Source organism: Engystomops pustulosus, unplaced genomic scaffold (genome assembly GCF_040894005.1).
Source record: "Engystomops pustulosus unplaced genomic scaffold, aEngPut4.maternal MAT_SCAFFOLD_233, whole genome shotgun sequence".
Lineage (NCBI taxonomy): Eukaryota > Metazoa > Chordata > Amphibia > Anura > Leptodactylidae > Engystomops > Engystomops pustulosus.
Window position 1 is genome coordinate 89,705 of NW_027285112.1, and position 14,653 is coordinate 104,357.

At 40.2% G+C, this 14,653-nt stretch overlaps 1 protein-coding gene across 4 annotated transcripts in view; it reads right to left on the minus strand.

The window, feature by feature from the left end:
* LOC140109612 (endoplasmic reticulum membrane-associated RNA degradation protein-like) overlaps positions 1–14,653 on the minus strand; it is a 71,313-nt gene that overhangs the window by 14,989 nt on the left and 41,671 nt on the right. For all 4 annotated transcript variants that reach the window (XM_072132118.1, XM_072132119.1, XM_072132117.1 and 1 more), the window contains 6 exons: positions 12,341–12,430; positions 6,787–6,884; positions 4,498–4,634; positions 1,329–1,443; positions 505–607; positions 259–288 (listed from right to left, as the gene is read on the minus strand). In XM_072132118.1, coding sequence (XP_071988219.1) covers positions 259–288; positions 505–607; positions 1,329–1,443; positions 4,498–4,634; positions 6,787–6,884; positions 12,341–12,430 — 573 coding nt within the window. The remainder of the gene's footprint in view (positions 1–258; positions 289–504; positions 608–1,328; positions 1,444–4,497; positions 4,635–6,786; positions 6,885–12,340; positions 12,431–14,653) is intronic.

A 14,653-nucleotide genomic window follows, 5' to 3' on the forward strand; every position in this document is an offset into this window, starting at 1 on the left:
TTATTCTACTTAATGGTTTTTTAGTAGTACATTTTCCTGAGTTAAAGCTCATATTATAGTCCATGTTCTTCTGATTCAGAAGCTGATGAGGAACTTAACAAATTTGTTAAACGTTTACAACAAAAACTGTGAATGGAGCTGTAGAGAATAACATAAGTGATAATTCAATGAAGATACCAGTAATCGATGCTGGTAAAAAAAAAAAAACAGTGAAAGAAATAAGGAAAGCTTAATTTAATTAATAAAGATACATCTTACCTCATCAAAAGTTGTGTACAGAGTGGTAGACTAGAGGGAAGAATAAGACATAGGAGTTGCATTAGAACTATAATAATAAGGTATTTAATGTACTATGATGAACTGGGAGGTGTCCTATATCTGACAAACAGGCAGTTTTGGAGCAGCTTATTAGGACATGATCAGGAAGCAAAGTGGGAGCAGGCAGGCAGTTAAACTCTATAAAGTTACCATATGGGATCATAAAATGAAGTGAAATCCCTGTACCTCAGCTGTGAGCATCCTTTGTGGGCAATCATTCACTGTGGTAAAGGCCAGACGCAGGCCAGTTTCCAGCTGTGGCAATAAGACAGTAGCACAGTCTGCGTACCTGTGTGTAGAAGCAAAGATTTTAACATTGAAAGTAACAAGTCTCCAAAACGTATATCCCATGATTTCAGGCCCAAGTTTAAGGCCTCATTCAGTAAATGGCGGCTGTAAGATTGCCGCATAAACTGTGGCCAGTTCATGGCCGCCACTGACTTAAAAAATGCTTGCTCGTGGTACGGTGAGCAGAGAGATGAGACAGATCAGAGATGAGAGATCCATGAGATGGATATGAAACACAATGACACCCCCAGCTCTGCTTACTCACAGATAACACACATGGGGGCTGTCAGTGCCGTAACTTGAAGCTGATGGGCACCAGTGCAAAGTCTGTGCCAGGCCCCCGACTATAATACATGGTTTATAGTACTAGCCTTTTCATATGGGAAAGTGAGATCTTATGGGCCCCCTAAGCCTCTTGGGCCCAGGTGCGACCGCACCCTCTGCACTTCCCCAAGTTACGCCCCTGGCGGCTGTGATGCAAATTCATCAGACTACACTGTAGTACCAGGTCCCATACATTCATCAGCAAGGGGCCTCAGGCAGAGTATTTATAATACAGCAGACAGACGGCATCTTGGTAGGTCAAAATTGAGGTTTCTTGAGCAAATAATTGATGGAACTTCCGGCACTCAGCTCCCTACTGAATATAACCAGTCATATTTTCTATATATGAGAAAAACAATATCCATAGGCATTATGTCACACAAGATCATTCTTTTTACCTGCCTTGTCTGAATGCATTAAATGACTCGATCCAAAATGGTACCATGTGTGGCAAAACAAACTTGGATTTTTCCATAAAACTTTCTGCCAAGAGCAGCATTTTTTCATTCAGATCTGTTAAAAAAAAAAGGTCAAAACTTCTCATGTCACTGCTGATGCTGATTTGTTTTGTGTTTTTTTTTTTTTCAAATCCTCACTTTTAATAAAAGATATCAGCTAATATGTGACTTATCTCAACCTAGCCAAGGGGATGGGTCTCTGTTTTCTGTATAACAATAAAAGTATCTTATATTAGCCAATTCAAATATAAACTTTAAGGATCATTAACTGGTACAAAGATTTAAAAAAATAAAAACACCACATCTACCGGGGGCACAGCAGCTAGAAATTGAAGTTCATCATTCAGTAGTTTGTACTGTACACAGGAAATCTAATATTTGGAAATATTTCTTTTTAGGCTGTGTGTATTTTTAGGCTGTATGTATTTTTAGGCTAGGATAATCTCTTTTTGCTAGTTAAATGAGTTGTCCATTTACAACAACTTGCTGATCAATGGAGCTCTCAGAACACAGATCACGAGAACAGGGGTCTACAGAGCAGATGGTCGCAAATGTGTACTGCTAATCAGCTCTATGGTTAGTCCAAAACAAACAAAAATGGTAAGCAATTGCATACATTAAAACGGACCAATGGTCCAATAAATATGAACCACACACAAAAATACAACTGTTACCACAACCAGTGTGAGTACAGTCCAATTGCAGAGTATATAGTACCAGCCTCAAACACTATAAATAATTTGACTGGTTTGCTTTTTTGCGGCAATCAACAACAAAAAATATGGAAAGATACGTCTTACCCGAATGTTCTGATAGGAAGCAGGCACGTGGGTACTTGTAGAGCAAACTTTGGTGGAGCAAGCATACTGTACAAGTATTAGCTTGGGTCCAACAAGATGATGATGTATCTGTCCTCTTCCTATATTGACCCTACTGTCCCCTTATAGTTTCTGCCATAGCAATGGCAGTCCAAAAAACTCACCCTAAGAAATAATGAAAATCAATGCACCACACAGTCGTGTAATCACTAAATAAGAGCAACATCAGATGGTTCCTGACTGGGACATAATCAGAAAACAAAAAAAAGTAGTATTAGTTGCAGAGCTATTAGTTTAATGAGCGGTGCTTTAAAGTGTAACCGTCATTCTTAGCAAAAAAAAAAAAACTAAAATACATAATTCTGCTCCAGGTGTCCCTGGGAATTATTCCTCAAAGTATTTTGCCTCTTGGTCCTCATTTAGTACCTTTTTGGCCCATAGCAACCGGGGTTTCCAGCTCTCAAAAAAAACTACAATCAGCAAGATGGAGGGGCAGGACTTCCTCCTGTCACCTCATCACAAGCACCTGCGGCTGACCAGCATATCTATTTACTAAGCCCATAACTATCTAATATCTTTCTATATCTTATCTATATCATATCATATCTATCTGTTTATCTATATCTATCCATCTATCTCCTATCTATCTATGTACCTACCTATCCAAGTAACACTTCAGCACATGAGGTGACAGCTTGCAGACTTGGAGAGTCTCTCCTGCCACTTCCTTGTGTGAGGTGATGGGAGGGGAGGTTGCAGTTTCTGTCTGTGTGGATTATTTGTTTATACACAAGTGTAGGGAAAGCTGAGGGAGAGATAAGTTTAGCTGTTTGGTCGGTACATTAGTGAGGGCTTCTCCCTGCACATGACTGAGTGCTGGAGCCATGAGGTAATCAGCTGATTGCAGGGAGAGATAGGGGCGTGTCTCCTGCTCTGTAGTCTCTGCGCCTTTCTGAAGACGGGATGAGCTTAGCAACAGCCATATGAGACATTACCGACATCTAGGGGAAGTCTGCAGAATATAAGAGAAAGGAGCAAGATTCGGGTAACTAATCCAACTGCAAAAGTGCTTAAAATTACCTGCCCTCCAACATATCAAAAGTTTTTTGAAATGATGGTTACACTTTAAGTACAAAGGCAAAAAGGTTGAAATGCCTAACGCCCCTAGGACTTCTTAGTTCACTGGTGGCACTGTGATGTCAGAGTGGTGCAGGGTTTTTCATTCAGTGTAAGGGTCAGTCTTTGAGACTGCCCTTATTAGGGCAGGAGCTTTAGGGTAGGGTCAGTATAGGATAGCAAGGATACACCATCATCCTTTTGAACCCTACTCCTTCTACAGTACCCATGTGCCCACTACCTACCTGAATGCACTGAAAGAAAACTTACCAGCAACACCAGCCACTTGCTTGTTTATTTTTGGTACCTGAGACAGAGGTTAAATCTGGGAGCGAATTAAAAAAAAGTGGAACACTTGTATTATGCACAAAAAGCAGGATGGACAATAAAATTCCAACAGGGAATCAAATGAGAGACATTCAGACTGATATAATAAATTCCTGAATAGTACCTAAAGCCCTCCACCAGAGGAAAATCAGGAAAAACCAGAGAGTGCGGAAGAAAAGAAACATGTAAGGACATGTAATCTCTGTGGAATATCTAACTGTAAACTGGCAGAGATTATGGGGTGAGTAGTGAAGGGTGGAGGGGACCCAGGTCTCCACCAGCAGGAAAGGGGAAAGAGCGCCTTGTTAGCAAACTTAGTGATAAAACCATGGGGCTGGAACCATATGTTACGCTGACACCACCTGAATAACCAAGATGTCTGACATGTGTTGTTAGTTATGAGAATCTAGGGGGAACCCAGGTATCTGATACTGTAGCCATGTGGTAAGAATAAAGGGATAAAGAATCCAGCTCTTATATGTTGGAGCCGAAACCAAGGTTTCATAGAGAATAAGGTTGAATAAAGATGAAGGTCCATTAAGTCTATCCTATAATCCCACCTTGTTGATCCAAAAAAAAATCCCCATAAGGCTGAAGGCAATTAGCCCATAGTGGGGAAATAATTCCTTCCCTGCTCTGCCCAAACCTCCAGTTTCATTTGTTTTATACTACCTTCTACTGTGGCTAAGGGTGCAGGACAAAAGTCAAATTCTTTCGCTGTTTTGGTAAAAGAAACAAGGATGGAACAAGAGCAGAAGAAAATCCATTATACCTCAACTGGTTTTAGTGCACACTATATAAAGCAAAAATAACCGAAATGTGAACTGGCCCTTTAAGGAAAAACATACCTGGACAAACTTTAATTTCATGTAGACTACTGAAAACAAAGTATGGTCTATGGACTAGCGACATCTTGGTTTTAGTAAGCCAGGACTGCAGTAACTGTCCCAAACCAGCGGTGAATAGCAGCAGCATGGAGCAATATCTAAGAGAAGGAATACAGACTTAAATTCGCATATATGCAGCTACATGAGCATTCTGTTTTATATTACTATGTATAATCAGGGATTTTGTATTACTGATCACTTTCAATTGTCTTTCAACTGTCTTGCCTCAAAGACAACTAAAAATCCAAAAGAATGTGTTCAGGGCATGTGTAGGTCAGGCTCTCCCAGAAAAGGACTGGCTGCTCTAAATCACTGGAAATAATGTCAGACAGGGAGTGGTGCTTGTCTGGAACTATGCCAGTGTACAGTACGCTATGGTTGATTCTTTGTATCGCTATTTACTTCAGTAGTTGAATTGTTAGGAGAGGTTTTTTTAAAAAAAAAAAAAAACAGAAATAGCACAATAATAATAAGTTATTTGTCAATCACATTTAAAATACGGTATGTAAAGTATAAACATGCCACTAGGCACAAATCAGAATAGATGACATCAAAAAAGGAACCCTCCATGGGTCTGTAACCTTGAAACTAAAAGACATTTACAATACAACTTTATTGATCCAACAAGGGAAATTGCTTTGTTCAGCGGTTCGAGCATGAAACATAAGCATTATTACAAGTATTGTAGGAATATACAAGTAGTAAGGAACACGGGAAGGGAACATGAGGGGCTATATTACTTTATTGAGTTGAATCAAGGTTCGGCTGGTCCTAACTATAGTGCCAATCTGTTCTAAGTTAGAGTTGGCCATTTGTAGTAAAAAAAAGTGTAAGACATCATCCACACCTCATTTGATATTTATACAAATTGTAGCTTCACAATGCCCTTCATATAAGGGCCAGTACAGTTGGTTGCCTTTTTACCAGATTTCCAGAACCTTTTCTTGGCTCAGGCTGTGGTTGAATAGGTCAGTTAGTTCTTGACTTCATTTGCAAATAGTAGTCTTGGACAAACTGTCAAGATCACATGCTTTATCTGGTTAAAGGGCAAACAAAGCCCTGCACACTTTCTCGACTGTTACTTTCACCCATCTTTTTTACTTTGGATATTCTTTTTGATGGTATGTGTGGATGTGGATGTTATTATGGAGTTGGTAGCTGTCAAGGTTGCCTTCTGTTGGCTGTCATTGTACCAGTCATTGAGAAGTACCAATATTTAATGTTTCTCATACCTGCCCAGACCTCCTTTGTGTTGTTGTTAGCTAATCTAGCCTCTATCTCTTCCCGTAGTCAACCTTGCACCTCATAGATTTTAGTTCTCAGTTCAGACTGTATCCTGATGGCTGCTTTGGCCCTGCTCCTGAACACTATATTTTTCCTATTAAGTAGGGCTTCTAGATCCTTGGTTAGTGGCATGCACCAGTCCAAGGTTTGTTGCTGCGGAAGCACCTGACAAATTCCTAAGAGATAAAAGAGCCCAAGCAGAAGTTCAGGTATCCAGTAACGCTGTCAGCCCAATAATCGAAGTCATTGGCCTGGTAGACGCTCCAGTGGCGCTTTAAGTTGTCCCTGTCATTCTCCACATTATTGTTGGTCCGACAATATTACAGATCTGCGCATCTCATGCAGCAGACATCTTTTTGGCATGGAATGCGGATTGCGCATGTGCGTACCCCCAGACTGACGCGAACCGCTCCCCCATCATCATCCTTAAAGCCACAACGCCATAAATACCCCGTGACAGCTCTGACAAACCAGGAGAAGCCGAGCTCTAAAAGGAATCCTTTGAGCTTCCGAAACTTGTGTAACTGAGATATCAATAAAAAGTTTCTAATGAAGAATACTCTGTATCCCATTCAGTACCAGTGTGTGTCGCAAAGACAACCACCCTACTACCCAGTATATCTGATAGAGACCGGTGTGACTACTGTGTTCATATGGTACCGCCCTCACACTTCCTACTAGTGTTGTTCCCCTGTCTGGTGAGCCTCATTCTATTCACCTCAACCTAAGTTTTCCCACAAAATACTGCTCTATGAGCGCTTTCTGATCTCTTCCTGTCCGCCTTTCCTATGCACTTATAACTTTTAGACATACAGGATGTCCAAAGCAGTTAGAATATAAAAAATCTTCCAATCTGCAGTCATGTTAAAAAAAATATTGAATTCGCGAATGTTCAATGCCCTGTGGACAGGGGCCAATAATCCAACTTGGGAAAAACCCTTAAACTGAACTTGACTCTGAACTTACTTGGGTGGAATCTCATTTGGTGATACAAAACCATGCCACAGGATATTACGGAGATTCAGACTTTTTGGAGAGCCGAGGAAGATTTTCAATACATTCATCTAGGCAGAAAAAGAATGAGATGTTGAAAACTAATAAGAGACTTATCAACTCGGGACCAGGGTAAATACAAGACCCAAAGTAAGGTTTAGTGAAGGGGCTATAATGCCATTACTAAATGCATGTCCCTTCCGTGAACACCATTCCCATGTCAATGATTGTAGAATTATGCCAAGGTGATCAACACGCCCCTCATGCCACTAGCATGAGAGTGGGTTTACTGAGAAGGAGTAAATCCATGGCCCCCTTGATCAGGGATAGTTGATTTTTTTAGTACTGGCTGCAACCTGAGTAAAGTTGCCCCCCCACCTTGTTCAAATCAAACAAAATTGGTGTCAAACATTTGTGCTACATTTGTGCTGGTTTGTGCAGCAGAAATTTTCGTTTGTGCCGCTATCGTTTTTAAGATATTAATGGAAGTTTCCAGAGGTCATCAGAGGTCCACCCCCCCACACACATTGCCCAAATCAAACAAAACCGGTGCCGAACAATTCTGCTACTTTTGTGCTGCTCAAATTTTTGTTTGTGCTGCTTTTGTTTTAACCCTTTATCACCAACACTAGTTTTCAGCTCAATGACCAGACTCGATTTTTCAAATCTGACATGTCTCACGATAATTGGTTATAACTTCGGAACGCTCTAACATATCCAGGTGATTTTGAGATTGTTTTCTCGTGACACATTGTACTTCATGTTAGTTATAAAATTTAAGTGATAAGTTTTGCGTTTCGTTCTGAAAAAAAGTGAAAATTTGGCAAAAGTTTGTAAAAATTCTTCATTTTCCAAGTTTGAAATGTTCTGGTTTCCAGACAGGAAGTAAAACTACCCAAAAAGTTTGATAATTAACATTTACAGAATATCTGCTTTATGTTGGGATGATATTTTATGCTTCCAGTCATTTTTCTAGGATGTTATGAGGCGCAGAATTTTAGGTGCGATTTTTCTTATTTTCATGAAAATTGCCAAAACTCACATTTTGAGGGACAACTCAGCTTTCAAGTGACTTTGAGAGGCCTAAATAATAGTAAAACCCCATAAATTACCCCACTATAGAAAGTTCACCCCTCAACATATGTAAAACAACTTCTATTAAGTCTATTAACCCTTTAAGTGTTTCACATGGGTTAAAAAATATGGACTTGCGATTTAGAAACTATAGAATTTTTTTGGAAAATACATTCATTTAGGCCAAAACTGACATTTTCAGAATAAATTAAATGATGAAACGCACTGCAACGCTTGATGCCCAATTCCTCCCGAGTTTACTGTTTTTTTGGTAATGCGAACATATGAGGGCTCATTATGTACGGGATGAGATACAATGTATAGATAATTTATTTTGGGAGTCTAAAGCTTATTCATGAGATTTTATTAACTATTTCAAGGGGGACACAAACAAAATCATCAATTTTTATTTTGGATTGTTAGCATTTTTTTTCCCCCGCTCACCGTAACATAAAAATAATATTTTATCTTTATTCTCTGGTTCACTACGATTGCGGCGATACCTCATTTATATCGTTTTTCTTATTTTTGCTAAATTTTCCTGAGCAAAACCAATATTCGAGAAAATCGCATTGTTTTTACTATTGACAAATTTTCAGGGCCATAACTTCTGTATTTTTCTGTTGTCAGATCTGGTTGAGGGCTTATTTTTTGCGAAAACAGTTGTTCTTTTCAGTCGTATCATATTTGGGAACGTAACTTTTTTTGATCACTTTTTAGAACATTTTTTGTGATGGTGTTTGATGGAAAATTGTATATTATGGGAAGTTTTTCGAGTTTTTTTTTTTACGTAGTTCACCAAGCGGGTTCAATATTGATTTAGATTTATTGTACAGATTAATACGGACGCGGTGATACCAAATATGTACGTGTTTTTGTGTTTTATTTACTTTATTTGCATTTTATGTGTTACTGGGGAGATTATGGGACTTTTATTTTATTTATTTATTTAATTATATTATAAAAAGATTTAATTTTTTTTTTTAACTTTTTTTACACTTTCTACTTCTTGGCATGAATAAGCGATCATCTGACGGCGGCGTGTAAGGGGTTAAACACCCGGGATCTGAGTTTTTCCGATCCCGGGTGTTAGTGCCGGGTCTGGGCTGTGATATCACAGCCCGACACCGGCACTATAATAACCCGGTGTCCCGAAAACTTCTTCTGACGCACCGCCGTAGAAAGGCATACGCGTCAGAAGAAGTACCCTTAATGACCGCCGTAAAAAGCCGTAAAAGGTCATTAAGGGGTTAAATATATGAAAAAAAATTAAAGGTCAAAAGGTCCACTAGCCCCCCCCCCCCCCACATTAACGGAGTCAAACAAAACTGGTGTCAAACTTTAGTGCTACGTTTGTGCTGGTTTGTGCAGCAAAAATTTTCATTTGTGCCGCTATCATTTTTAATATATTCATACTTTTTTCCAGAGGTCATCAGAGTTCATTTCTTCCAAAGTACAATGTGTTTGCTAGCTCCCCCTGGTGATCAAACCAGGGAAGTGTCACTAGGTTTGTTTTATTACCAGTTCATCCTAAACACCTTTAACCTATGTAAACACCTGAACATACCTTAAAAATGATAGCAGCACAAACAAAAAAATTTTGCTGCACAAACCAGCACAAACGTAGCACTAACATTTGACAGCAGTTTTGTTTGATTCGGTTAATGTGGGGGTTGCTTGAACTTTTGACCTTTAATTTTTTGTTCATTTATTCAAAACAAAAGCAGCACAAACAAAAATTTGAGCAGCACAAACGTAGCAGAATTGTTCGGCTCCAGTTTGGCTTGGGCAATGTGGGGGGGCTGGTTGACCTCCGATGACCTCTGGAAACTTTCATTCATAAAATTCATCTTAAAAGCAATAGCGGCACAAACGAAAATTTCTGCTGCACAAATGTAGCACAAATGTTTGACACCAATTTTGTTTGATTTGAACAAGGTGGGGGGGCCAACTTCACTCAGGTCTGGCTGCAGGTGCTGACAAACTAAGACATTATTAATACAGGCCTGTCTCAAGGGCTTTGATCCTTGTGGCCAGACTGAGTTGGTAAAATCTTGACCATAGTATACTCCCTCTACAGCCTCTGACTGCGTCCAGTGTAATGGCTTATTTAGACGGCGTATCCGCAAAAAAATGCAGATATGTGATATACATGAGCAGTCGATACTATATCCACATACGTTTTTCACATCCGTATGATATCTGTTTTTTCACGTCTGGAAAAAACGGATTGTTTCCCAATGTATTTTCTACCCATTGATTTCTATTGAGGTCTGTGGTCCTCATGTGAGAAAAAATTATGCAATTTCTTTTCACAGCATACACATCAGGGGAAATAACACAGACATGTGAACAGACCCATAGAAATCTTTTATTTTGCTATCTGGAAAAAAAAAAAAAAGATGTCATAATGAGTCCGAAAGCAGTAGTAGGTGCGTATGGTAGTGATATCACCACTAAGCTCTGTATAAAAACAGAGGCCAATTGTAAAAGGTAGGCACAGTGCTGTTTTGCAGCACCAGAAAAAGGTAAGAATAGGTTATTTCTTGTTTTACAGCACCTTGGGACAATCCTCATGTTTTTATTCAATATTTTAACCATGCCTTTAGGGAGCCCTTTCATGCTAACCTTAATTCTTAGGTCAACAAGGGGTCTTTTATTAACACTAAATGCACTACCACAGAGTAGATACATAGGGATTAGTAAGGCTTGGCCCTCGTTATTTCACTGCCAGCCTGCGGTGAGAGTTTGAACTAATATTTTATCACTTCAACATTAAAGGGCACCTACCACCACCATTCTCCCTAGAAAGGTAGTATGGGACGTGAGGATAGCCCTTTTTGGGCTAATCCTCACGTCCCGGCTATGCTTTAGTAAACTTTATAGCTTGTATATGCAAATTTTGTAAAGCGGCTACTGGGGCGTGGAGTAGCCGGACATGAGGCGACTAGTCGCGGCTACTCCATGCCCCAGTAGCCTCGTTCCTCAGCCTACCATGTAATCTTTGGCGCTCTGCGCATGCGCAGTAGCACCGGCCTCGGAGCTACGGCCGCGCACCCGTAGGCCTGCGTTCTGCGCGGACGAGGGCAGCTGCGCACCGAAGATTACAAGGTAGGCGGAGGAACGAGGCTACTGGGGCGTGGAGTAGCCGCGACTAGTAGCCTCATGTCCGGTTACTCCACGCCCCAGTAGCCGCTTAACAAAATTTGCATATACAAGCTATAAAGTTTACTAAAGCATAGCCGGGACGTGAGGATTAGCCCAAAAAGGGCTAATCCTCACGTCCCATTCATCCACCTACCACCCGATCTACCTTTATAGGTAGAATCGTGGTGGTAGGTGCCCTTTAAAGAGAACCCGTCATGCAAAATAACCCCCTAATGTAAATAGATTTTCATAAACTGCCATTAGAAAGCATTGCCTCTATCCCTTCATTGTCCCTCTACTTGCTTGTAAACTTAAGCAATGAGGTCCTAAAGCTGTATGCAAATAACCTGTGAAATGTCCAATGAGTCATTAGCATATTCAAGCTGTCCGACTTATATTCATGAGTGGGAGGAACAGCACAACCCCAGTGCTTGACTGACAGCCTGTATAATAACGTAATGGCTCCTCCATGTGCTTCCTGGTGCTGGCGCCCCCTTCAGCCTGTGTGTGTGCATGTGAAAGATACAACAGCTCCAGGATGCAGCCATGTTATAGCAGAACATGTCAAGTACTTGTGTAGCTGATGTCTATGTCTCTGTGTATTAGGAGGATGCAGCATGTCAGCAGATGCAGCACAGACACTAGCAATGCTTTACTATACATTACACACAAACATGAGCATGGGGAGGAGAGGGGAGGGGTAACAGGAGTGACATCACTGCCTCTGACCATGTGACCAGCCTCATTTACATAATAAAGAAAATATGATTTTACAATGATTAATGTATGAATTTACTAGATAAAGGCTGGGATGGGATCCTTGTGAGCTGCTCCAACAGGTAAATGTCACAGAACTAGTGACACAGACCTGATGACAGGTGTCCTTTAATCCTTTCCTCCCTGACCTACACTCTTCCCATCCAAAAACACCTCTTTCCTTTCCACCATTTTCTACAACAATAGACAAGCGACTGAGGGAAAGAGGGGAAGGGGGGGGGGATTTCGTTGGTTAATTCCTATCAATTCCACGGAGACATCAGTTTTTCTGGAGGCCGTAGATCTGCCATCTTCTTTGGTGGGGGCACCAGCCCCATTGATGTAACATTTTCCCCATTTCTTATTTCGAACGGTAAATTACAGTTTTATTATCTTTTTCAAAAATTATCTTGAAAGGGAAGCCCCATTTATATAGAATGTTTCTATCACGTACAATATCCATATATTCTTTCTAATGAATTTCATTTTAACTTTGAGACCGGTAAAGTCTCCCTGACTTTTCTGATCACCCAGTATATTGTTTACTCACCACAGGTTGACTAAAGATACTGGCCAATTCTTGGGAGGTAAGAAAATCTCTCAGTAAGAAGGGACAGTCCTTGCCAATTATTAAATATACCTAAAAGAGAATCCATATTCAAAGTCAGTACGAAGACTAATGAAACATTTCACAGTAAAAAGATCATTGCATTAGAACTTTTCTCTGTCATGATACAAATATAATCTCAAGAGCCTACCCCCCTCCCCCACTAGAAAAACAGTGGCATATTATAAATCTTTCCTGACATACATTTCATGTTTTTTTTTAACAGCCTGTCATTGCAGAGAAAACATAGTATTTATCTTTGAAATTTTTCAATTGAATGAATGGTAGGATTTGGTACTTTTAAACATTTTGCCCCTGAAAGAAATTTTGTCTTCTCCTCCATTAAAAATCTATGAGCAACCGGCTATTACATATACAGACGTATAAAGGATAACACCTCCGATCAGTGCCAACACTGATCACAGGTAATACCAGACCCATTTAAAAGGGTTAAAGGGTTTGCCCATGAAAGAAAAATTCTCAAATTTCAAACCTCTAGTGAAGTTTATACAATAAAGATAATTTTTAACCCCTTACTTTACAATTTTACACAGTTTTATTGCTGTTTTATCTCCTATCACTCCCTAGACTCTCTTTATGATGCTTTTAGTGCTGTGAGATGCTGTGTGCGGACAATGTGGTTCGATTATCAGGGTGCAGGGATTATCTACACTTTAATTTAGCTTCTGCACATTCACTAGTATCTGATACATAGAAATAGAGAGATGAGACACAAAACACACAATGGCATTCTCAGCTCTGCTATCTCAAGCAATAACATACAGCACTGCTGTGCCTCCCTCCCCTGGATAAAGACCTTATCTGCCTGTAGCTTGTAGATTTACTCTCCTCACACTGTTGTTTGCCCACAAGAAGTCTGTGAGTGTGTGTGTTTATCTTGGAATGCAAGGGGAGGGGTCAATGCAGAGAGGAGCTTACTGCTGCATCAGACCAGAACTATTTATCCTGTCTGACCCCAGACTTCTGATGTACAGTCTGATCCTGAGGGGGGTGGGGGGTGGGGGGGGGCAACCAAAATTGAATACACAAGGACTGATAGAGACAGGTTGGAATTATATCTGTGAAATGCTGCATTTTTGTTAATAACAGTGAATTATAGAATGTAATATTTTGTTATCCTGAATATATTTAAGAATCTTGAGTTTGTGGAAATACCACTTTAACACTCGCGATCAGTGAAAACTGTAGGGTCCTCTCATCACTACTGTTGAACAAACTTTACACATGCTTGATCTATGCTGATGAACAAAAAGAAGTTGTTCATAAAGAGGACCTTTCATAACCTCTCACTGTGTAGCCCCCATGGCTGTAGAGATATCAGTCCTAATATCTAACCATAATGTCTGTTCTGTCAGAGAAGAGGAGCTGGAGCTGCAGCCGTGTGTTATGCTAATCTTCTCTCATACTGTCCAATCATTAGCAGGCGATATTAGAAGCTACTATGGACAGTAGTGAGCAGGGATTTCACTATGCTCATCCAGAGGCTGTGTTCACAGACATTCCACTAATATGCTGAAAACATGATGTAAATGCATATGACAACATAATATAAATTTGATGTGAACGCTGAGGCAAAACACGTTACTGCAAAAGCAATGTAAACGTAAACATGATGTAAAGGCTTTTACATTACATTTGTGCTTATATAGTTTTTGCGCTCACATCGCATTTGCGCTTGCATGGATTTTGTGTTTACATGGCGTTTGTATTTACATGACATTTGCATTTACATAGCATTCATGCGGTGCTTCTGTTTCCATCGCGTTTGCAGCGCATCTGTATTCATGTGGCATTTGCATTTACGTGGAGTTTGCGTTTACATGGAGTTTGCATTTATGTGCCGTTTGCATTGGATTTGCGTTTAGGTGGCATCTGTGTTTATGCAGGGCTTGTGTTGAATTTGCGTTAACACGACCCTTCTGTTCATGTATCGTTTGTGTCATGTTTACATTGCATTTGCATTTACATTGCGTTTGCTGTATATCTGTGTTTACATTCTGCTTGTATCATGTTTTCGTGGCACTTGTGTAGCATTTGTGTTTACATTCTGCTTGTATCATGTTTATGTGGCACTTGCAGTGCATTTGCGTTTACGTGTAGTTTGAATAGCATTGCGCCTGGCTATATACTGGGGGGGGGGCAGGCACTGGCTATATACTGGGGGGGCAGGCACTGGCTATATACTGAAGAGGGCAGGCACTGGCTATATACTGAAGAGGGCAGGCACTGGCTATA